This window comes from Anguilla rostrata, chromosome 6 (genome assembly GCF_018555375.3).
Source record: "Anguilla rostrata isolate EN2019 chromosome 6, ASM1855537v3, whole genome shotgun sequence".
In the NCBI taxonomy this organism is placed as follows: Eukaryota; Metazoa; Chordata; class Actinopteri; order Anguilliformes; family Anguillidae; genus Anguilla; species Anguilla rostrata.
This window is the reverse complement of record NC_057938.1, coordinates 35411822-35437718: the sequence shown is the minus strand read 5'-3', so window position 1 is coordinate 35437718 and position 25897 is coordinate 35411822. Positions and strand designations below refer to the sequence as shown.

The 25897-nt window shown below is 41.9% G+C and overlaps 1 protein-coding gene across 14 annotated transcripts in view; it reads right to left on the bottom strand.

The window, feature by feature from the left end:
- The window catches only part of LOC135257011 (neurexin-3a-like), a 326075-nt gene that overhangs the window by 5109 nt on the left and 295069 nt on the right, over nt 1-25897 (bottom strand). For 12 of the 14 annotated variants that reach the window (XM_064339341.1, XM_064339350.1, XM_064339348.1 and 9 more), the window contains one exon: nt 14940-15018. In XM_064339341.1, the coding sequence (XP_064195411.1) occupies nt 14940-15018 (79 nt within the window). Of the gene's footprint in view, nt 1-1327; nt 1908-14939; nt 15019-25897 lie in introns of all 14 variants that reach the window. The other 2 variants (XR_010330570.1, XR_010330571.1) reach the window with 1 other exon arrangement.

The following is a 25897-nucleotide window of genomic DNA, read 5'->3' as shown; positions in this document are numbered from 1 at the left end:
TAGCTGAGCTGTACAGTTAGTGTATCAGAGAACTGCACAACTGACCAAGCTCAAGCAGGTGCCTGACTGGCAAAGGGAAACACTAATGACTTGGGGATACTGTTTGTTGCCAGTGACTAATTATGTTGTCCAATAGGACACCTGGTTATAGCTGGCACAGGGGCATATTGCTGGACACACAAGTCAGAGAGCCAAAATTGGACAGATATTTGACTGAGGAATGTCTCTGTACATCTCCATTTGGCTCACTTTGTAAAGCAGCACAAGACTGATGATATTCTTCCCAGGGACTTATTTTTAAATTCAAAACTAGTCACTGACAAAAATGCAAGGGCTCTTGTACTGATTAAAAACTCCTGGAGTCCTGTTGATGTTGCGGATGTGAAAATTAGGAGGAAATAGCAGATGTGAATCTTGCATGGTGTGCACGTTGGTCTTGAGTAGCACTGCTCTGGAAAATGCAGGAGATGACATCACTAATTCAAGAGGCACTCGTAAAGCAGAGCACATTCAGTGTCTGGTCCTTCAAAAACAAAATGGCTCAAAAGTGCAAGTCTACTGTAAAAAAAAAAAGAATATTCAATATTCAATATTTCGTTCTGAGCTTAAATGAGATTTTTAAGTCACTAAAAATGCCCACTGAAATTCATTGTTCTTTTCAGAAATTTCATTGTTAGAAAAATGTAAAATTGAGTTTGAAGTTTTACTAACAATGAAATGTGAGTTTTTTAAACAAATTAATATTCATTGGCAAAACAATAAAAATTCAAAAATCAAAATGTAAAAATCTAAGTGAAGCTCAAAACGCAAACAAATTGTGAAGCAAGCTTGGAATATTGAGTAGTCTGAACTGTTTTTGTTTTTTTTTTTGTTACAGAGGGTGTGTGTCTTCATTTTCAGGGTTTCAAATGTGGGTATAGTACACTTCATACTGTGATGTCACCCTCTGGTGCTTTGTGTTCTTGGGAAGTAAATGGAACATTCAGGAAGCCATTGAAGCTACCAAAATTCCTTTGCCATGGTGGTGCCACACACTTATAAGGCTTGCAAACACCGAGAGCACTGAACGTCAATGCAAATACAAAATAATTAAAAGGAAACTAAAACAAAAGCAAACACATGGTTAAAACATTATTTAGCACTCACACGTACAGCAAACATTACTTTAGACATTCATAAACTAAAAGGCACAGTTAGATATTTAAAAAAAGGAAAAAAGAAAAGTATTAGTCTATAAAACAGAAAACAAGTCAGCTTGGAAAATCATAACAGCCTACGAAAAAACTTATCAAAGGAAGAAAGCATACCATAATTTTTGTCAACTTACATCAACAAATTGCCCGCATGATTTTGGCATGAAGAAAAAAAAAATTTACAAAAGAAAGTTGTGTAAGAATGCTCTTGGACAAGCATAGTTAGATTGCTGTTAAAATTCATTTAGCAATTTATAGCTTTTGTTTAATGTGTGCTTTTTAGACAGGATTATACAGGAAGGCAACAACACATACATCCACATCACAAAACATGGAGAGTAAATTTAACCCTTCTTTTCTCGAAAAGAAAAAACGTCTCTTCTTCCAATACATAAGTTGGATGTTACAAAAACCTGTACATCTCCAGCTCTCTTTCCTTTTCTCATTAATATCTAATCAAATTGCTTAAATTTTTAAATTTTTTGTGTCATTTTGTCTTTAGTTTGGGGTGAATGGATGGCTGTACATATTGTAACACTGCTAAAGAGGAGAGTAAGGGGAGAATTGGTGGTGGTGGTAGTGGTGGTGGGGTGGGGGATCGGGCCTATGAACACACTACATAGGAGATGACAGAGATGAGGGTGAATGTGTAAGTCAGTTGCCATGTCCATGTTAAGGCAGAAGGAAGCGGCTGGGCAGCATTAGAGCTTTTGGCTGTAAGGAAGGGATGGGAATACACAAACAGACAATGAGCATATACATGCCCATCTACCCAAAGAAAAAAAATAACACAACTCTATCACATACAGTCTCACCAACCCTAAACTGCAACTTCAGCGCCATGCCATCCTTTACAGTTTAGACTTTTAATCAGAAATGGGTAACAGAGAGGTACACAAAAAGGTAAACAGAGATCTGGAGCCCCCTTTGCTGAAAGTGATATGGGCTGTTCTTTGGATTGTTTAAATACAAAATTTTTATTATTTAAATAAAAGTTATTTACAGTGCTTTTGGATGTGCCTCATTTGCATGTACAGTATATCATTCAAATACAATAATAATAATAATAATAATAATGCCTAATTTCCAATTTCTGAATTTAAAGGTAAAGCCATAGATTTATTAATTTTGAAAAAGATTGATATAATCTATACTATAGACAGTTTATGTATAGCATAAATTAGCAGTAAAAAGAAACAACAAAAATAAATGACCTTTTCCACACACTGTCAGAAATAACCAACCAATAGAAGGCACACACACTAAAACACAGACAACAGGGAGTAGATCAGATTGTTGTCTGCCCCCTCCGTCATGTGTGTAAATAACAAATATTTCTGTTATGAAGAGTTTTACAATTATCATCCTTCAGTAGTTTTGAAAGATGTGCATTCTGGAAAATTAGCTGAAAACTGGAATTATTTTAGCTATTCAGAGAGGCTGTTGCATGCTTTAAGTAAGTTGCATTTAGGGAAAGTAGAAGAGTACAGCAAGCTGGGGGGTAAAGGAGGAAGTTAGGAGGTCAAGTAAGGTTAAAAGTTCAGAGGGCAAAGTTCAACCAATGGCTGTCAGACCTGTCAGCAAGGCAATCCAATGTGGAATCATGTAAACAACTCAAAAAGAAAATCCTGTACGTATAATACCCACATATCAGATCAAGTCTTTATGGCTTGTTTCTTTAGATCAGATGAACTTCACAGTCATCATATCTTTTGGGTTGATTTATGATAGCCGGAACACTTGGCATTTTAACGTTAATGTCACTGCACTGCCTGCAGCCTCTGGTTGAACAGTTGTACACAGTGTCTTTAGAAAGTCCACAAGAGGGCACAAGGTGTTGTTAACAGTTGTCTTGCTGAAGCTAGAACTCAATATGAACTCTAAATCCAGCTTACTTTGCCATTTCACTGGACTATAACTGGGTCTAATAAAGCTGTTACATTGTGATATAATATATATATAAGCTCCCCCAACATGAGCTGCATGCTAGCAACATCACTTGCGTGTCATGTATGTGTAAACAGCTTGTCTATGGGGAGAGGAGATTACGTCTCTTTTGAAAAAATGAGGGATGCGATGTCTACTCTTATCAGATCCTGTATTTCAGGCTAGAATTAGAGACTGAGTTTGCTTGAATATACTCAAGACCATTCATCTGATTTGCACTGACAGGCTCATCAAATCTCAAATCAACCCATGTGTCGTCAGGCTCATAGTTCCATGAGGTTATGGGAATAAAATTGTCAGGTGTTCTGATACTAAACAGGCTCGGTCACGGTTAAAGAACATATTCTGTACTCTTGACTGGTTTCTGAAACTCATATTTATTTCCAGTGCAATTATACGTCTTTTCTGGAAATACAAATTTAAGGCTGCCTATAAGCGGTTAGCAAAGGAAACTATTATATTCAGGCACAAAGGAAAAGTGTGTTTACAGACATTAACTTTGAGCTTTTTTGAAAGTTCTGTATGCTGCCACTCCATTGGTCTATGGATCCAGCCCCTCTCTCCAGTTCAGAGTTTATTCTATGCATATACAGGTTACATAAGCTAATAATGTCAACTGCTACAGACTGAAAATTCTAGCAATGACTGATCGAATGTATTCTTTAGCAAAATCACAAGTTGTCCTTAATCTGACATATTGCACACTTTCTAACAGGAGGATTTGTAGTTGTAGGATTTTATAATTACAGGCTCATGAGGGCAGAAGCATTCTGTCCGGGTCATGGGTTCAGTGGTGACTTCAAACATGAACACCTTTCAGACTTTTTAAAGTTTTCTTCTATTTCTACTTGAAGCACTGGGGCTCGGTCTTGTAAGTAATACAAGTGGGTACACATTAATGTGTTATTCAGGCCAAATCTCAAAGCAGGACAGAATTTCTGCAGTGTTTTTGAAGGCCCTTTAATCTTTCAAATGATCCTTTGTTGTGGCCTTTGTACACTGAATGTCAGGGTTTTGCTTATTTCTCTTCAGCCAGGTTAGTTAGTTTTCCTGATACATGAACTGTGTTATCGCATCAAACAAGCCAAGGCTGTATGCTACTACAGGCTTAGAGGAATGGGGCAAAAGTTTGGCTTGAAACTGACTTTAAAGTGCACACTTCTATTTTTAAAACCGGGCAACCATTTCTTGGCAGGCATCTATCAAGGCTCAAATTTCACAGCTTTTTGAAATTGTGGAAACAGCATGCATTTTAATGTGTTTATTTTGTGTGTTTGGATTTGCTTTCAATTTAATGTATGGAAGGAGTGCTTTGAGCTACACATCATTAATTAGCAAATCATTTTTAAGCTGCCATAGAAATGCTGCAGATGCAGATTCTTTTGCATCCATGAGAGTGGACACCTGGGGTACTTTTGAGGTGCTTCTGAGGAAGATGATTGCTTTTGTGCTCGGCGTCGTGGAGAGCTGTCTTAAGCGTTGACCCAGACCATCTCAATAATACATTTATTTTCCTCCCACTATAAATCATTTTAAGCAATGTTCAGATGTGCTTTCATTTTCAAGGGCATGCAGTTTGAAAGCATAACTACTTCAACTCACTTTTTTGAATGGTGGTCCTCAGCCACGACAGGAGGTTTCACTCTTTCCATTTGGCACGATTAAAAAAGTACAATATTGTTTTTTAACAAAGCGAATTCCGAGCAAACATAGGTTTTCGGTAAAAGAAAGAGAAATGGTGTATCCTACAAACATACACAGTATCTGACCCAAATCTCTGCATGTCTCACTGAGCTGGACTCTGTGTTCTCTATATTAACGGCGGTAAGCTGATATCCCATTCCTGATGCGATTAGAGTCACAGGGAGACGGAGTGCTTCCCGCCTAGAACCCAGCATGCTGTCATGCGCCATTTTCAGATAGATTCATCACCAAATGTAAAAGTGAATAAGCTCAAGGTGCAAAACAGTGGGCTCCTCTATTGTTTTCAACTGCTGTCTTTTAAACGCCTGCGTATCCTTGGCTCTCTGGTAATCTCTCCGAGCGCTGAGGACGATTATCATCAGTAATTTATTTATTTTTTTTCCCCTATCCGTTACACTTTGTGCTGGAGAGTAAAGCCTGTTATTTTGCACGCATACATTTATTGACAGTAATTGCAGGAGTTGAATTTGGGTTGTTTTCAAGCTGCCCAGTCCCACCTCCACCCTGCCCCAGAGACTTTAGAAGTGTTTCAGCTGTGTACACAATTTCAGTATTTTAAGTATTTGAACTGCTTACACAATTTGTGCTTATTCTGCCACCTGGGAGACAGGAAGGAAATAGATTAGAGTCATCCTTCACAGCAGTGCTGTTTGCACAGCAGAACGACGAGAGCCAAATTAAAGCCAAAAGCCTAATCACAAAGCACAAACTTAATATCAGTGTCAAGGGGGAAACAAGGATCTTTGGCGCAATCTGCACCCTTTTAAAAGTCACCCGGTTTGAACTGAATTTATGTTCTCAGCTGTTGAGCAGACACGTATCCCTGTAGTGGACGGTGATTGGGCGGGGGACGCCCTCACCTGCTGTTTGCCCTGCGGTGTAATTTCAGCCTGTGTCAGTGAACATATCAGACACTTTCATAGCATCAAGGTTCCATTTTGATTTAGTGGGCTTGCGAACCAATCCAACTACCGTTAACCCTTCTGATGAACAATACATGTCGACACTTGTCTGCGAATAAGTTATCCTAAAACCACTTGCTCCCTTACTGAATGAATGATTCACCTCCCAAAAGCAACAGCAGCACTATGTTTTTACTACTAGATGGGCTAAAGATATGACTGACACATCAGCCAAAGTAGTCACAGTCCATGAATAGTGCTGGCTCTTTTATGTTTTATCTGACAGTCTATGCTCTATTTATAGTTAATGTACATTCAAACCACAATAATCCTGGTAAACCTCTACTAATACACCTTCCATTACTGCAACTAGGCTGCTATTCTTACTGCTGATGCTGCTACTGCTGCTTTAACCGCTACTGCTATTACTATTATTTCTGTTGCTACCGTTATTACTGCTGTTACTGTTACTGCTGTTTCTACTGCTATTACTGTTACTGCTGCAGCTACTGCTATTACTGTTACTGCTGCTGCTACTGCTATTACTGTTACTGCTGCTGCTACTGCTAGACCTGTTATTGCAGCTACTACCGTTATTACTTCTGCTACTGTTACTGCTGTCTCTACTGCTATTACTGTTGGTACTGTTACGGCTATTACTGTTACTGCTGCAGCTACTGCTAGAACTGTTATTGCTCTTACTACAGTTATTACTACTGCTACTGCTACTGCGGTTTCTACTGCTATTGCTGCTGGTACTGTTACTGCTATTACTGTTACTGCTTCTGCTGGTACTGGTATTGCTGCTACTATTACTACTGCTGCTACTGCTGTTACTACTGCTAGTGCTACTGCTGCTACTGTTACTGGTACTGCTGCTACTACTACAATTGCTGCTGCTGCTGCATCGTTCTCAAAGTACTGCCGTGCATTCCACACCAGATCATACATTTGGCGCTCCATTGACAGCACGGCATGGCGCTCACACTCTCTCATTCACCATCACTTCAGGACCTGAAACTCATTTCCAGGACCTGTCAGCGATTCAGCTTCCTGATCCCATAAAGAGATCATTCTGCAGAACTCTGTCTGTCAGCGAATACCTGGGCGCTGCGGTGGGAAAAAAAGGGTTTTTTTTTTTGGGGCCGTCCACTGAGAAAAAATTGCCCCTTTCAATCCAAAGTCCCCAAAAATCTGTGTGTGTGTGTGGGTGTGGGAGTGTGTGCGTGTGTGTTGTGGCCAAGGGGCTGGCACAGCTGATTACAGCACCTCACATAAGTCTTACATGAAGGTGGTGTTTGTGCAGTAGCTGACTGTCCAAAACAGCACAAATAACTGGAGGGGAGAGGAAACGCTTTAGAAACACTTTGAGCGCAAGTGTTACCGCTGCTTAAAATTATACGCGTTTCTGCGTCTATGTGTCCCTCCCATCAATTTGCCAGTATCTCAGATCGAGCTGACTGTACTCTTCAAAGCTATTGAGACAAAAGTGATGATATGAGTACATACTGCAGGCAATACCAATATAATAGTATTGAGATGTTGCATTAAAGATGGCATTTATACCCATCAAATGCCAGCCAGAGAGCTACAGACAGAGAACATCCGGCACCATCATAAAGATAATGAGCCTTATGATGGTGCCTTATGTGTTCCTTATTGCAAAAAGAATCACCCACATCTAGATTCATTTCCACTGGGCACCAATATCTTTGTACACTGGCATAATTTAAAATTGTAACATTTTGGAGAGATTGGGTTATATTAGTCATTTTCATAAAAAAAAATATGTGGGGACATTTTGCCTTCCCCAATGTAACAAGGGATTTAAAGGCGTAGTTCACTTAAAATGAAATTAAGCTATATTTGTACTTACCTGAAGTGCAATCATTCCGTCCAAATTGTTTTGTTTTGTTTTGACAAGTTTTGACAAAACTTGACTTTCTATTTCGTTTTCAAGTTTTCTGCTGCAGTTCACCCTCATACAATGGACCTCAATGGGACATGGGTTTTGTGATGCTCAAAGTGCCAAAAATTTAATCAAAAAATTCTCTTTTCAAATATATAATGACACGGTGACTCATGAACAGCAGTCTCAACCAAAGCACTCAAGTATTCTGGGCACAGAATATATTATTTTAAAACATTGTTTCAACATTGTTATTAAAATTTGAGAGTCCACCCCAGAATACTGGTGTGCTTTGGTCGAGACTTTGCGTGGATATGCACAGCTGGCAAACTTGGCATACTTCAGTAGAAAGTAGTTTTCGATCAAAGCAAGGTCTATGGATGTTTGTGAGTAACCATGCCATTATACACTCACTGGCCACTTCATTAGGTATACCTGTTCAACTATAAACTGCACCCGTTAACGCAAATATCTAATCAGCCAATCACGTGGCAGCAACTCAATGCATTTAGGCATGTAGACATGGTCAAGACAATCTACTGAAGTTCAAACCAAGCATCAGAATGGGGAAGAAAGGTGATTTAAGTGACGTTGAACGTGGCATGGTTGTTGGTGCAAGACGGGCTGGTTTGAGTATTTCAGAAACTGCTGATCTACCTGTATTTTCATGCACAACCATCTCCAGGGTTTACAGAAAATGTTCAGAAAAAGAGAAAATATCCAGTGAGTGGCAGTTCTCTGGGCAAAAATGCCTTGTTGATGGCAGAGGTCAGAGGAGAATGGCCAGACTGGTTCGAGCTGATAGAAAGGCAACAGTAACTCAAATAACCACTTGTTACAACCGAGGTATGCAGAAGAGCATCTCTGAACGCACACCATGTCAAACCTTGAAGCAGATGGGCTACAGTAGCAGAAGACCACACTGGGTGCCACTCCTGTCACCTAATGAAGTGGCCGGTGAGTGTATATTTTGACAGTGCATTTTTTTGAGTTGAATTTTTAAAATGTAAATTTTTAGCACTTTGAGTGCCACATGAACTTTGTTCCGTTGTATCAGGGTGAGCTGCAGCGGATATCCAGAAAACTCATCAAATCTCAGTGATGGATAGACAACACTCCAGCTGAGTGGAACCATAGCTTTATTTCTTTTTTTGGGTGAACTACCCCTTTAACATGAAGTTCGCTGCAGAGTTACTCCCATATTCCAAGACAACAAGGAATTACCAGCTAACAGGTGATCCTTATTTAAACCTGGTCTCTAATCAGGTAAAATGGTCAACAAACGCTCAGGATGATAGGTGAAGGCTAGCCCTTAGCTTCCACTGTTTGTAGCTCATCAGCTACCTCTGTTTCAATTCATAGGGAGGCCTGCCTGTCTGCCTGCCTGCTGATTTAGCTGACTGTAGCCATGCCCGATTAGGATCACCTCTCACCAGGCTGAGAGCGGAATAGCTAAATGCTGATCTGAGACCTGTCCCGGGGCGGCACGGAGCTGACTCGCTAGCAGCATAGTGGCAAACGTCTTGTCAAACCGACAGTTCCGGCTCAGGTAAGAGTCCATCCATCTCTTTAATACTTTATTGTGTTTAAATACATGCGGGATTTTGTGTCAGCAAACTGAAGCTCTCCACATCTCTCCTCAGAAAGATACTGTCTGATGTCTCGATATTCTCTTCCTACTTCACCTCTCTCTTTCTCATTCTCTTTAGTGTTCATTGAGACAACACACATGCTGGGTCAGAACATGATGTAATTTGTTAAAGAAATGCATGTTGACAGCAAGGACCACTGTTATCCTTCATTTCCTACATTTAAGACAACCTTTATGTCTGATATGGTCCACTAGTGACTTCATATCATTATAAGTATCGTGTTCCAGTTTTTGGTGAGTGGGATGTGTTTCTTGTAACTGAGTTGAGATCCACTAGGTGTCTCTGTAGCTGCTCCGACTGAAACCTACAACAAGGCACTTAGTGGTGATTAATTAGACAGAGAGAGACCAATGGAGGAGGTGATAACATCTAAAGAGCCTGTCCTTGAAAATACGTGCAGCAGTGCCCACCCGGTACAATCTACACCGATGGATACGAGTAAATTTGTAACAGAAAACTTTCAGAACACAATGTCAATTTATGGCCTCAGGCCAGGCTAACCAAATGACATTGCTGAGGCAGTGCTTATCACCAAAACAGTGCCTTTTTTTTCACTCCGGAAATCATTGTATTACAGTCGAAGTGTCATGATACAAGAATTATAAAAAAGTGACATGCAAACATTGTAATGGGGAGACTAACATAATCAGTTTAGTTTGATTACTTTTCAATCATGTTATTAACATAGTTATTAAAATACTTAAAGGACAATTTCTTAATTATTATAAAGTTATTAATAAAATACATTCCTTTTTATTGCATTGCAATGTCAATGGAGCTTTTCTGATTCAGTATTTCTTTCAGTATTCTCTTAATCTTACGACAGCAAATCAGAAATTATTGTTTGACAAACTACAGTCAGCTACAGTTAAAAACTGATGTATTAATAGAACAATATACTGAATACTGCAGAATAGAAATAATAATTATGTCAATACTGCCTGATTAATTGATACGAGAACTAGGAGTCAATGAATGGGTGAGACAATTCAGCAAGTTAAATGGGATAATATAAATTTTGGAAAATAATTTTATCTAAAATTTTTTCAGTATTTATGTTTCATTTGCTCACCAGTTTTATGAGGGAGCTATACCGCCATCTTACAGCCAGATGACTGCATTACAGCATGCGAAACGCAGTCTCAACAAATGGAAGGGGGCTAGTTACGTATAACCTTTGGGACCTGCATCTGAATCCAGTTGAACGGTAATTCACAGACACCTAAAAGTGCTGACTCCGCTGAGGTGTAGCGGAACCGAAGAGGCCAGCTGTCTTTAACTGAGTAATCGCAGCTTCATGCTCTCACTCTGCTTGGGAGGTGACACGTATTTTCCTCATGATGAGGGCCCCAAAGTGTAACTGACACAAATTTATATTAATGTCCTCAGCGCTTGTCACGCGGGCCGGCTGCGTTCGACTCTCTGATACTAAATACGATCTCGAGTTACGACCAGCCCAGTCAGTCAGCTTATTTTAAATGTGTGGGGGGTATAATCATCTTATGAGTTATGGTGTACTGAATTTTCCGCTCAGTGATTAATTTTGGGGAGATTGGACCCAGTTAATAGATTAAAACAGTCGATCTTTTCTATCATTGTAATAGTTGCTCACCTAGTTAAGCCTCAAAGGACATACAGAGCTTGTTCTGATAAAGTGAAAGATATGACCATAAAACCGGACTCCTGTGGATTCACTTTCTGCATAAATGCGTGGTCTTATTCCAAATGGATTTGCTTTGTTATAAGGTATGAATAAATCTGTGACATAGTTGTAAAAGCTTACATGGTGGTAGAGTGGCAGCATATTCTCAGAGTAAAATTCAAACTGGCCTCAATAGTCTTTAGAGGAAGAGAAGCCCATAGCTACTTAAATTCAACTTAACAAGACTTGCTGGTTTGAAAAGGTGCATTTGAAAACTTTTCATTAATTAGTGGCCTTCTTGTGGAATTCCTCACAGGGAAAAGGGACAATTCAACAATTCTTACGAACAGAGAACAGGTTCACATCACGACAACACAGGACGTAAACACAGATGGACAGACAGGCAGACAGACAAACCGACAGACAAGCTGACAGACAGAAAGAGCTGAAGTGGTAGAAGGCGGTCAGCAGCAGCGTCTGCTGCTGAGCAGAAGGGTGCCAAAGTTGCAATTAAGAGCACACAGCCAGTGGGGTTAGCCTGAATGCAGAGCTATGGTCTAAAACACACACAGTGATGACAATCAACGTCCATGCACAGGAGGATGGAACCCACCAGGAGTTTGGTTTTAGTTTAGTTGAGTAGGAGCTACGCTCTATAACGCATGCCACAAATGACTCTCGTAGAGCAACAAAAGAAATAGAAAAACAGATATACTCTTGTGGCAATAAAATTCTTTTTATGCCATCTGCATTAAAAAAGACATTTAGATGCAGAACGGCATGAGGAAAAGAGGGTGGAAAAAGGAGGAATGAAAACGGGAAGGAAAAAAAAAATCATTCTTTCACACAACTTTCTTGAGACAGAGTAGGGTGGCCTACAAACATGTAGGTCAAAAGGGACGATGGCAAGAAAAGATTTTGTTGCCCTTTAAATTTGTTTTTGTTAATTAAAACATGGGAATGTTTCATTAGAAGCCCATGGGACAAATACTTAAAGAAAAAACCAGGAAGAGAGAGGAAAAAATAATGTTTTCAACCACCAAAAATTCATGCGGTACAAGATGAGGCAGAACGACAGCAATGTTTTAATAGGAAAACTGGGCAGATTAGGACACTAAAGAAACAAGGAACCCCCAAGAGACCAAAAAAATCACAACCAACAGAAAAAAAGACCAAATTAAAAGTTCAACAGAGGGAAAGTACCCATGCATGCCGACCAAAATAAACAAATAAACAAATCAAAATTTTGAAGGAATAGAAAAATGACCAAAAATAAATGTCATGCATTTATATCCATGTCAACCGAAGCAGGATCGGAATGAGGGTGTGAATTTCTGTGTCAGTTTGACTGGATGCTTGGGTGGCCTGTTGTTGTATATATTTTTCAGTCGTGTGTTTCATATCTAATTTTTATCATATATGTTCATATATTTTTAGATCAAGAGCTCTCACAGTATATAACTAAGCCTTCCTACGTACTGGATCTAGCTATTGATGTTATTACCTCGGGAGTGCATGGGATTGACCTTTTACCTTTTGAGGCCTGAGCTTAATCGGAACTGGCTTTAGGAAGCTGATACTTCCCGCTGTTAAATCTCTTGAAATCGATCCCTGCTAGAGATAGTGTGGTGGACGTTTGTGCAGTGGGAGGTTGACTGATCAAAGCCAAAGTATGTGATTTCAAATTCATTTTACGGAGGCAGGGGGTGGAAATTATCCTAATGCTTGGCAGTCAGCCGGGCTGAATAGTATACTTCATTGAGACATCTCTCTGGTTCAACAACCTTTTCTGCCCGGCAAGGTAATGTTTCCTTTCACAGGTTCATACGTACTAGGCATTTACCAGGTAGATATGTGGTAAAATGGCACATAATGTAGCAATTGACTGTAGCAACCACTGATAAAAGAAGAGAAAAAATAGGTAAATACTAAGAAACTAAAACTCTTTAAAATACTTTGAAACACCTCCTCTATTACCATTACCATTACCATTACCATCAATTCAAGTTTCTATCATGCTGTTATCAAAGGTTAAGGTTGGTTATTGCCTGAGTTTCATTGGGTGATTCCTAGAAATTTAGATTTATTGGAGACACCCCAGGAAGTAAGTATTGTCTAATTTCCTAGGAATAAAAAATTACACTCAGGCTATAACCAAGCTAAACCTTAGTAGTAACCAAGATAGTCCCTTGAACTGATAGCAGATAACTGATAGCAGGTAATAGCAGAGGTGTTTCTAAGTATTTCAGTTTTAGTTTCCTAGCATTTACTAACTTTTTTTACTAGTGGTAATTAACCAATTGTGTGCTATTCTTAAAACATACCTGGTAAATACCTAGTACTTAAGGGACTGTAAAATGAAGCATTACCCCCCTGCTATAGGTCTAATAAAAAGGCAAATAGGCAATTATGGTGGAGGCAAGTAATTCTGTATGGACAATCAATCAAGGGAAAGCATTGAATGGTTATTATTTTTCATCTCTTTCAATGAAATGTGACAGAGGGCCCTCGGGACTGTGAATTAAAAAAAATGAACACACAAAGGATTCTGAAAGGAAATTTCTGAAACATTTTTAAAGCAAATAATGGCCTGTGATAATAGCCTGTAATTGGTCGATTTAAGGGACATGGATAATGAGTAGATAATGGGATAAAGGTCCCGAATTATATTTGAGCAATCTGAATTAAACTGTGGGGCCGAGGGCAATATGGACATATGTTTCATAATCAGCAGGCTTTATCTACACTGATTAGTAATTAGTGTTCTGATGATGCAGTGAAGGATGGCCCAGAGATATGAGGTTCAACATGATGAATTTTGAATAATATCCATAAGGTTCAATAAATGATCCCTTAAGCCCAAAACACTGTGTGCACATATTAAATGCTCTTTCCCGGGGACTTGTGATTAGCAATTGAGACTTCATGAACCACAAAATGGGTGGAGCTATCGAGTGTCTCACCACTGACTCACTGATTATAGATATATTTTTGCTGAAGTCAGCGATTGACAGAGTGTGGTAGCTCCATCCATTATGGAATTGTGTCCAAAATATTAGATTTTCATTTATTACATAGAAATGATTAAGAGCTTAATGTTAAAACTGATAAAAAAAGATATACCCATATTCTCTGAAAATAAAGAAAATATTTCTTGAATGTATTAAAGAGTTAATTTCACTAGATTTATAGAAATCAAATGTATATTATTTGCTATATGTATATCTAATTTATGGTTGGAAAAAATCTGAATAGCACTTTCATCTAGAAACTAATGTGTGTGTGTGTGTGTGTGTGTGTGTGTGTGCGTGTGCGTGTGCGTGTGGGTGTGTGTAAACACTGTACACAGAAATTCAATGATATCTGTTCTCTATTAAAACACTAAACTTAAAACATGAAAATAAAACAAACATATAACCAGTTCATTTGCAGTTAATCTGCGAGGTGAATTTGCTAGAAGCACTAAATCAAAAAAGTACCTCAAAATGTATCATCTATCATATACACAAGTCAAAATCACACAAGAAATCTACAAATATGATACATTTTGTAGCATCAATGTGGACAACATGACTCTCAACACTAATTTTGGACTTTTCAATTAAATATGTCTCCACTCTTGTTAGAATACAGAGAGGACAAAATTAGTATAGTTACAGAGCCATGTTAACCACTTTGGAAACCTTACAGACAAGTGTAGCTTGTATCAGGAGGTTTTAAAAATCTTTAAAGACATTAATGTAATTATTAAGGATTCATTTGAGAAGTAAGGGCAATTATGATTTTTGATATCTTTAATAAAACTTGCTTAAGGTCTTTAAGGAAATCGCTTAAGGTCTTTAAAAAGTTTTTTTAAAGGTGCACAAACATAATATGAAGTTACACTTTGTGTTTCCAGGGGGAATGATGCTTTAAGGAAACATTCTTGGTTGCAAACCAAACGAAAACCAATCACATCTGAGCAAGCAGAGTGAACCAAACTCCTCCCACCTGCATGTCCCGAGTCACACTCTTCAAGGTCCTCGTCATCGCTGGAACATTCCGCTGATGAGACGATGTCATCCGTTGTCTTTTATTTGGCAAGGGGCAACAGAAGGAGACAAGGAGGCACGCATACAAAAAAAGGAAACAATTTTTAACTCCAGATATACTGCTTTCAAAATGATAGCTAACGTCCATAAATAAATTAGTTAAAATCTGAGGACCTTTCTTTAGCACAGTCAGCAGTACAAGGGTTCACAAGGGCTCCGTCTATGACACAAGAAAGTGTAGCAGCGCCTGGCTCTAGAAACTTGGATCGAACTGTTGAACTAGGTGTAGCAGATCAAATATGAATCAAGATTCAGCAATTGCAAGGCCTAGTTTTCCCTTCAGATGTTTTCAAAGACATGTTTTTGTGACTGTTTAGGCTGTCATGTTTGTCAGATTTGAAAACGTCAGTCAATCTAGCCAATTGTATTAAAAATTAAACTGACAAATTTGTGGGTGGCAGCAATTTTCTGGCTGGATATCTCCCCTGACATTTATATCACATAGTAGAACCTCCAAGGAGGGGCAGGGCCAGAGTGGAATGCAGAAAGCATTTTTAAAACGTTTTCTGCCAGTGCTTCTGTCGAATAATACTATTTCAGATTATTGCTGAAGTAACAGCGTCGATTAAAATGGCTTATTACATATGTTTACTGCTAAAAACATAAGCAATCTAGGGTATAATTACCCTTTAAGATAGCTACAGCCCTCAGGTTTACATATGTTTGGATAGTTGGCTTATGGTTTAGTCATGAATAATGATTGAGAACATAGAATATACTGTTTATGACCAAATACATGTCCATATATCCAAACAGATAATTTCTACTGTTTCCCTTAAAGGTCATTTTGTTAATGGTCTTCTCTCTCTCCTGCGTTTCACCAATCTTCCTGTTTCTCACCCATTCCCTGTCTCTATACTCCCTTGTTTTCTTCCTCCCTTCCCACCTTACCTCATTCCTTCATACCCTTAATTCTCTCCTCCCCTCTTTCTCCTTCCTCCTCTCTCTCCCTTGCTTCTTATTCTCTTCCATATCTCTCTCCTCCATCACCTCACTCTCTCATCCTTTCCCCTCCCTCCCTACCCTCTTTCCCTCTCTCCGGCACCCGTCCACCCCGGCCCTCTGTTGCTGTAGATCACTGAGGTGGGGGTTGGTCGGAGGGGGGATATGGTTGGTATTGTGGACGTGCCACGCCCGTCCACCTCGCTGATTTACGGCTTCGCCGCTGCGCTCTCGCCGAGCTCAGAGGGACCGTTTTTCAAAAGCGCCCGCCTGCGCGGCGTGCGTTCGTTAGCAGTGGATTAGAACCGGCCGCCGCCGCCAAGCGGACACGCCCTGAAATCGCGCACGGGTGTCGCGGGCGTCACAGGGATTGATGGCGCCGGCCCGCCACGGCTGAACGCAGGCACCCGCGATTTGGACCGCTGCTCCGCGGCGGCGCCGGGGAGCTGAGACGGGGGGGTAACTGACGATAGCCGCCCGCGCGCGGAGCTCTGCTTTCATCCCGCCTTAATACAAAGCGCTCGTTGGCAAGCAGCAGGGTGAGCAGACTGCAGCAGTGTTTCAACCGTCGACCTCTGTAAACACAACTCCGTAAACACAATATTACTCATTAAATCTACATTACGCGTGGAGGAGGATAGGTTTCCAGAAGGGAGGAAATGTTTCGCTGAATGCAAAAGAGCAGCAAAGAATATGTCCAACCCAGCTGGTTCCTTAGCCCCCGTTAGAAAATAATCGCCCGTTTCCCACTAAAATGGCCCCGTCAGACGGCACAGTCTTAATTCCATCAACAGCCTGGAGGCCGGTCTTCCGCGTTTGCGAGGTTAAGATGCCGGCAGGACGCGGACAGTAGCCTGGGGACAGTGCTCCGACACAAGGGGGGATACAGAGAGCGCCGTGGAAACACAACCGGTTACGCTGTCTGAAAATGTAATGCACGACGGGCAAGATGAAGGGGATATTACTGAAGTTTCTGTGCTCAGTGGAAAAGTTCTCCCAACTAACTCACAGCTTAGTCACATTTTCATTTACGGCCAAAGTAGACTCCCCCTCCCACTTTAACGCTGTGCGAGGAGCAGAACTGCATTATACTGTAGATCATACCGATGTAACCCACAGCACCGCCCTGCTGGTAAGAGACAGGTGGGACGCGGACAGGCGGGGCCGGAGCTGCGGCCACCATAACCAAACTGCATCGAGGCGTACAGACAGGCACGACAAGCTGCTGCCAATCACGCGGATTGCACGGAGGTGATTTTGGGGGCAGGGGGCGCTATCTGTGTAATAACAATAGAATAACGCGTCCCTGCCCTACAAAGCCCTTAACGTCTCCTCTCCTTTATTAGGATTCAATCTCTTTCTTGCTCCGTCAGCCTTGACAGCGAAGGGGAGATACAATCGATCCAGGGAATGTCAAGCACACTCGTCGCGCCTTCCCCAAAGTCCGGGAGGCAAAAAAGGCCGCTTCATGGCGGGGCGATAAGCAAATTAGAGTCCTCTCCGATTATTTTTAAGCTGTGAGAAACTGCGTGTGATTACAGGCTCGGCCGTCGCCAGGCAATGGAAATTGGGTGTTTATTGATTTTGTGTCAGGTCTCCCAATGTGGCTGGAAGACAACAGTCTAATGACAGCGCTGTCCAGCCTGAGGAGGTCTCGCAGAAATTAAAACTGCTCTTCTGCCTGGCCTGTTAGAGGCAGTGCAAAATATCAAATACCATCAGGGTTACACGTGTGCTATAAGAGTTTATACGTTCGTGTGGGACGAATCCATGTCTTGTGGAGAAAATATTGGCAGGAATATTTTGAACAGGAAGTCAAAAATCACAGAAAGAAAGAAAATCACAACCAAGACTGTTCAATAGTCCACAAATCAGGACCACTTATTTTTTTCCATGCCTACACACACATGCATGCGCGCACGCACGCACGCAACCGCACACACACACTTTTAGTAGTCTTCCAGCTCTGGTCCCCAGGATTTTGGACAAAACAGTCCAAAATGGGCTGGATGGCGTGAGTCTACTTCCTGAAGCACTCTGCACTGTGGTGCTAGATATGCTACATGCATGGGAAGACGTGCAGCAGCATTAATGGAATGCTAATGTGACCCACAGCTCCTTCAGTGGGTCTACTTTGTCAGGCTTATTATTCAGTCATCAATATGTTGCACAAGAGGGAATTTCCTGCATCAATTAAATACAAGTAGCAGGCTCAGCTGAACAGATATTTAACCTGATCATTTCATCAAGAATTCTGACCTGCAGCCCTGTGCTCCCCGGTCCAGTTCCCTAACCACTACTCCACGGCAGGCTGTGTGTAAACTAATTACCGAGGCCTCACGGACCAGCATGCCATGCCGAAGGAGCTCTTAGAAGCCGTTCTCTTTGATTACCTGTATGACATTTCCAAACAGTTCCAATAGCATTCTTTGCCTGAAAACCTTACCTTCAAAACAGATCTCTCCGTCAAGTGCTCCGTGAAGATCAGCTGTCAGTGCAAGTGGATACATTTTTTAAAAACTAGCCGTAAAAAGCACAGCATTTGATACCACGACCAGCCTACTGTAAATTTACAGCAAACAGAAGCTGATATCTTTAAAGTGATAAGGAAACTCCTGAAAAACAGGGGGAGATGTGCCATTAGAGAAGTAGCAAATCTAATCATTCTGTAACGTGCACCATTTTCACTGCCAGGAAAACATCAAACGGTTCCAAAAGTGTGGCAGCATGGCTTTTGGCTGCGGCGAGACTGGAAAATGCAGAGATATTAATAGAGCTACGCATTCATTCCTGTACATATGTATGCGCATACAGTGTCTGCTCACATTTGCGTACTTGTGTGTCTGTGTGTGCATGTGTGTGTGTGTCTGTGTGTGTTTTGTGTAATCAAGCACCTCTCAAGAGAACTGTGGATACCTCAACCTCAACCAAACACCGCCAGTGTTGTTTGGTTGTCACTTCCACCATATCTCAAATGACTATTTTATTTGAGAATACAAAAATGAACAGGGAGGCAGGGTCTGAAATACAATCAAATCAAATCAATTTTATTTTTACAGAATACTGTAACTGAAGACGCTTTACGGAAAAGCAGAAAACCAGGCTTGAACCCCCAAATAGCAAGAGCTTGAGGTGAAAAACTCCCCAGTGTGGAGAAAAACCCTCGAACAGGGACAAAAAAAACTCCCAGATGGAAAGAAATCGCAATATGAACCTGGCTATAGAGGGGAAGCCCACCCTCCACCTGCCAGCCTGGTGTAAAGTAGCAGAAGAATGGATGCAGCAGACATTTAATAAGGCCCTGGATTTCTTTTATTTGTCACAGTAAGTTATGTCCAGCATTTGGGAAGCTTTGTATATCAGTATCAAATCGTCAGATCATGACATAACTGGCTGTTATTCGCACAGTTAAGATTATGAGACATTAACGTGTGTTGCCTCTCTACTATGCTTGTTAAGTTGACACCACTGGGGAATTTCCAATATTCCAGGAAATATTTGATGGGTGTATATGTAATATTTGCTGGGAGTACCTGGGACCGTATGATTGTAGAATGACTGTCATTTCTTGAAAAGCTGTGGTTAGTAATGGATTTTTTCAATCAAGTAATGATCTCAAAATGTTGAGAGAATCCCTTGTGTAGAGCATTTCCCTTATCATCTGCGAGACAGACCAGATGGAAATAGCAGACCAGTGGCCACGTTATCTGCACTCAGCACAGTAAAACCAAACCAAACTGTGACATTAATTGGCACTACTGTCCCCCAAGCCCCCAGCTACCTTCTCTCAGCTGCCTTTTAGGGGACATAAAAGCTGCCTCTGTATGGGAGATCTAAAGCACCACATAGCAGATGGCTGGAAGCCTGGCCAAGCACAGGGCGAATGGTGCTCCCTTACTACGCACACACAGACACACACACCTACTCTCACATCGCTACACACACACACCGCACACACAGGTGCTCTCATGCCCATACACATACACCACACACACAGACACATACACCACACACACATACCGGTGCTCTCACACCAAAACACACACCATACACACTTACATGTGTGCACACACACAGGCATACTCACACAGACATGCATGAATGCACACACACACACACACAATTACGCATGCATGCATGCATGCACAGTCACGCACACACAGCACTGACAACTGACAACCCCAGATGATAAGCTAATGTTGTGGTTAATTACCTGTATTTGGCTAATTAATTAACTGTAGCAGTCTATTTCATTAATGACCCAATACTCAAATAGCTTTTTGTAAGCAAATGAAACGTACATATTGCTTCCAATTTAAATAAGGAATTTATAATTTTATAAGTTTTGCAGGTGGCTTTTAAACTTAACAGAAAGAAAAAAAAAGTTGAAGATAAAAGCATGTGTTGCAGTGAAAATATTTCCAAAAATTTTATTTATTTCATTTTTATTGAGTGGTTTCAGCATAGCAGAATATACCGCTCATGGGATGAACACCAGAGACTCATGTCCCCTACAGGGGGAAAAAAATGAATTGCTGGGTCTAAGGTCTTCTCTGTATACTAGGTCCCTTGGCCCTGTTATTGCCGCCCATGGCATGTCATATCATCTCTATGCAGATGATATTCAACTTTTCTACTCTTTCTCTCCCACAGACACTCAGGTCTCCGATCGCATATCCGCCTGCCTGAGTGACATCCAGAGCTGGATGACCAAACACCAGCTCAAGCTCAACACAAGCAAAACGGAACTTCTCCATATTCCTTCTCTTACCTCTCCCACTTCTCATCTGCCCATTTCTTTAGGAGTCACTCCCCTACACCCTTCGCAGAGTGCCCGAAATCTTGGAGTTGTGCTGGACAACAGGCTGGCACTCTCTGAGAATATCGCGGCAACCACCCGGTCGTGCAGGTTCATCCTGTACAATATCCGCAGAATAAGACCACTCCTCACCAATTATTCCACACAGCTCCTGGTCCAGGCCATGATACTGTCACGTCTGGACTACTGCAACTCCTCCTGGCTGGCCTCCCAGCATCAGCCACCAGACCCCTTCAGCTCATCCAGAATGCAGCAGCACGTCTGGTTTACAACCTCCCTCGTGACTCCCACGTCACTCCCCTCCTCATCTCCCTCCACTGGCTACCAGTGCAAGCTCGCATCCGGTTTAAGACACTGGTGCTTGCTTTCCAAGCAGTCAAGGGGTCAGCTCCTGGTTATCTGCAGAAGATGATCAGACCCTACAAGCCGGCCAGATCGCTCCGATCGGCCACTACAGGGCGGCTGATTCCTCCCCCTACACGAGCAGCAACAAGGTCTCGACTCTTTGCAGTTCTGGCCCCACGATGGTGGAACGATCTTCCAGTGGAGGTCAGAACAGCAGAGTGTCTGAGCACCTTCAAACGGAAACTCAAGACGCACCTCTTCTCTGTATACCTCTCTCCTCTTCCCTAAACCCTCTCCCATAACTATTAAAAAAAAAAAAAAAAAAAAAATTTTTGGTTCAGACTATCTTGTGTCTCCTTACTGTATGCTACTATAGTAAAGGCTTTTTATCTACATTTTATTCAATGGACTTAAGTGGACTTGATCCTGAGTTTGGTTACACTGTTGTAAGTCGCTCTGGATAAGAGCGTCAGCTAAATGCCTATAATGTAATGTAATGTAATGTAAGGAGGATATAGCTGGCTTGCTCATTTTCACAACTGGTTTTTCTTGCCAGTTAGAACAGTTAGAGCAGCGCTTTGAGCGCTGGCTGCAGCCCTGGAGGTCTGCGGGTTCAATGGCTAGTTGAGTCACACCTGAATGGGGTGCCCGCTGTCTGCCTGCTGGCTCTCGGCATTAGCAGAGATGGATTGTGAGTAATGGGCCTACAATAGACCGTCTGTGGGCAAGTGTTCGGGATGAGCCCTGAACCTCAGCCATCTGGCTCGGGCACGGCTCTCTTACTTCAGGAAACGCACACAACGCTCAGTCATTTCCCAACCCCCATGATAATAGACAATAGACAAAAAAAAAAAAAATACTCCCCAGCTATTGTACTGATTGGGGCTGAGGCCAGCAGGAGATGCGAGTGTGTGTGTGTGTGTGTGTGTGTGAAAGCAGACAAAGCCAGGACCCGGACAGCGGCATGCCGTGAATTCACACAGATAAGCTCGCTTCCACCGGCCGGCAACAGCCAAGCTGCGCCCTCGCAGGAACGGAGGGGGAAGAAAGACTCAGGGGGACAAAACTGATTTCGCAAGGAGCCAGACCTGGAGCCAGAGAGAGAGGGGCCTCCGAAGAACTCCACCGCCAATTGGGCTACAAGCGGCTCCACACAGCGACGGGGGGAAAAGAGAGACAAAAGGATGAAATCGCGGGCGGAGTGAGTCTTCACAGAGCCAGCTTTCCCACAATCCCCTTCCTGCCTGGTACTGACCCGACACCGCCAGGCTGCCTGTCACGCACGAACCCGCCGAAAAAACTCCCCGACTGCTGTCCAGGTTCGGCCACCTTCTCCTCGTCCGACACCTGCCTGGTACATCCACCTCCAATGCACCCTTTTCCTTTTTTGCTTATTTAGCGCTGTGACATGGATGCCTCTGCTGGTGCCCCTTCCCCCGAGGCCTTCACATTCTATGAAAGTTGGCTTACTGTGGGATATTGCTCCTCTGTGGAAGTGGGAATCCATCAGTACCCCATTGGGCACACCGGTCCAAGAGGGAGAAGTGAAGGATTACGGGGGACAAAATGAATGTCTCCATTTGGGAGGTTTACATTATTTTCGGAACATTCTCAATGAGAACCTGGTGCGGACTTGGACAAGAGGCAATCTTCTGCCTCAACAAAACAAAAACAGCAATTCATCTGAATGACTATATTTCATCCAGGCATTTGCGGCTAATTTAGTGACACGGCTAAATGAATTACTTGGCTTTTCTGCCACCCAATGCTCCTATTGGTTATGAACGATTCTTAATGGATGGTAAACCCGTCCTGATTGGAGGAGGCTAGATTATGTGCAGTCCAATTCATCATGCCATATTCCATGGTAAGACAGCAACATTATTTGCCCTTTTTTGTGGCAGAGAAATACTCAGAAAGGTCAAATTTCAAGCAGCACAATCACAAACTCCTTCATACATATTTCATTCATGGTCACACACTGCTGCAGAAGAATACATCTTAAAAGATATCGACAGAGAGAAGCTCTGAAGAGACTTGACAATTTAAGGGCAGTAGTGTCAAAATGTACTCCTGGGGTGAGCAGTGTGAGCTGCTGACTTATCTCCTGGCTTAAGTTGTCCAAGTAGTTTCAAAATACAATGCAGGAAAATGCTTCAGTACATGCCACACGCACAGTCTTAAATTTCATTCAAAATCAGAATTAATGTTCGATCCATCTTTCCACTGTCTGCACATGCAGAAAAAAACCCAGTGTAGATCTCGGTAGGTGAATTAAGTGTGTTGCTGAGGAATGATGTCATTGGGGAAAGCAAGGCTCGGAAGAGATATGAAAATGCATGGGTAGCTGCATTTACAAATTCACATTATGCTACACGGGGTCTCATGGTAAGGGTATGTGCACACGCTTGTCCTGCACGTATTAAGCAATTTACATTGCAGTGACAAAATCAATATTTCATTACATTTTACACAAAATGGAAACCGCAATGCATGATTTTTTACATTGTTGTGGAAAAGAGAGAAAGAAATGCAAAGGTAGTAGTTTATGTAGGCTGAACAGTAGGTTGCAGAAAAATGTCTTATTCTTAGTTTTTGTTTTAAGGTTTCTTATGTTCTTATATATACAGGAAATATGTATGCATTCGTACTACAATAATGGCAAAGGAACCCATAATATATATAAAAAAAGAGTTTATTATAGAATATTATAGAATTCATCTTTAAGGTACACATGATGTTTAAAGAAAATATTAACTGGAATAAAGTTAGTAAGTTGGGCTAATTATCAAAATAAAAGTATGCTCAGAGATATACTGTTAATAACTCTACTGTAACTCCCATATGAAATCCCTATCTATAATCCACATTGCCCCGCAGTAGCGGACACCAACTACAGCTTAAACCAATAACTGCAACTTTGACACATCCAGTTTCAGAGGGACACGTGAGCGACAAACACATCAACTGTGGACTGAAAGAGACAGATCACGTGGGCCATATGTTACAACCACTATACCGTCAAATGGCATAATGTCCTGAAATTCAAGAGGAGGGATTAAAATGTTGTAAATCATGGGCGCCTTTAAATTTGGTGTCCAATGTGGGGATGAGCATCTCCAATTCCTCCTTCAGTCATCTGCAACCACAGCCGCATTCATGCCAGACCCCAATGGTGATTCAGGAGAGTGTAGACATCCACGTTTCTCCTCCAAAACACGTGGTCTGACCGGTCTGCTTCTTTTCAAGCCTCAGGCTACGGCTAAGATCACAAACAGCAGAGCTGGAGGAAGACCTTCCATATGTAGCTTTCACGTGCAGTCCAGTTGACCAGCAGGGGTCACTAGATAGCAATGAACGTGGGTCCTTAACTGACTGAACTCTGCCATACCATGGGAGATGCAATTGTTAATTGTTACCCTATGGAGCTCCCGGCAACTGTCAGCATGGCACGGTCCAGATTTGATCTGAGGCCATGAGGCTCATCCATGGACCACAGCATAGTGCCTTAACCAAATGAGTCACCCATCAACCATGGACTCATCTTCTTAACAGGAATCAACTGAACCACAGAGCCAACTGTTTGCTGGTTGCCTGCATCCATTGTGAATCCTACCAAAAAACAAGAATGGATCCAAATCACCGGAAACAGTGCGGTTACTTTAAACCACCCCGAAAGCAGTGCCACGACTAGTAGACCTGCGAGAGTTCCTCTCTCCTGTAACCGGAGCGCAACGCGCTCGGCAAAGCAAGCGAAAGAGCGTGCAGCTGCACTGGGCTCCGGTGGGAGAGTTTGAAAGATGGTTGAGCTGAGCACCTGCCTCCCTCCCAGCCGTTTCTAGAGAGGAGGGGAGGAACTCAATGAAGCCTGTCACGTTGTTCGTGCCCCGCTCGCGGAAAGCTATTTAGCTGGGGTCAGCTTAAGCGCCGCTGCATTAATGCAGCACATTTAGAGGCTGATAATGGCAGGAACAACTGGAAAGACCCATTACCAAACAAAGGCGGTAATTGGGCCGACGATATCTTCAACTAAACAGGCAATTAAATGCGGACCCCAGGAAGGAAAAAAAAATAAAAAGAACAAAAATGAAATCTTTGACTTTTGCTGACTTTTAAAGCTCATTGAATTCAGAATGAAATGAAAAAGTGAATCGTTTTATCCTAATTAAAGAATGACAGACATAACCGTGGCATAATGCTTTCTAAGTACTGGTTTAATCCGGCCGCTTGGCTTAAATCTGAATCCTCGTTGGTTTTTCACGCATTGAGCTGGGATGTACGGAGGAAAAAGTTTTTTTTTTTCCTTTGTAGAATGCTCTACTGCAGCACTAGCCCACTCTCCCACGCAAATTCAAACATATCTACGGCACGCAATGCACGTCTACACTAATTCTAACTTTGCCGGCGAGCCGCCGTTCGCACACGGTGGGTACGCACGAGCACGCTTGAATCCTTCATGCAAACTCAAGGCCGCAGGCAGACCTTCTTTACAACAGCTGAGCTTCAGCCATCGCCTTGATCCTCTGATATGAAATCAAGAGCGCAAACGCTTTAAAAAAAAAATAAATAAAACAAAACAAATAACTGTCTTCAGCAGTCGGAAATGATTTATGTGAATAATATCATGTTGGAATTTCACGAGTGATGGATTTTCACAAAAAACGTGGCCTCGCGTTAGATCGGAAATGCGTGTCTGATGCCGGGGCCTTTACTGCGACGGGAGGGATGGGGAGAAAGCGTTTCCGAAAAGG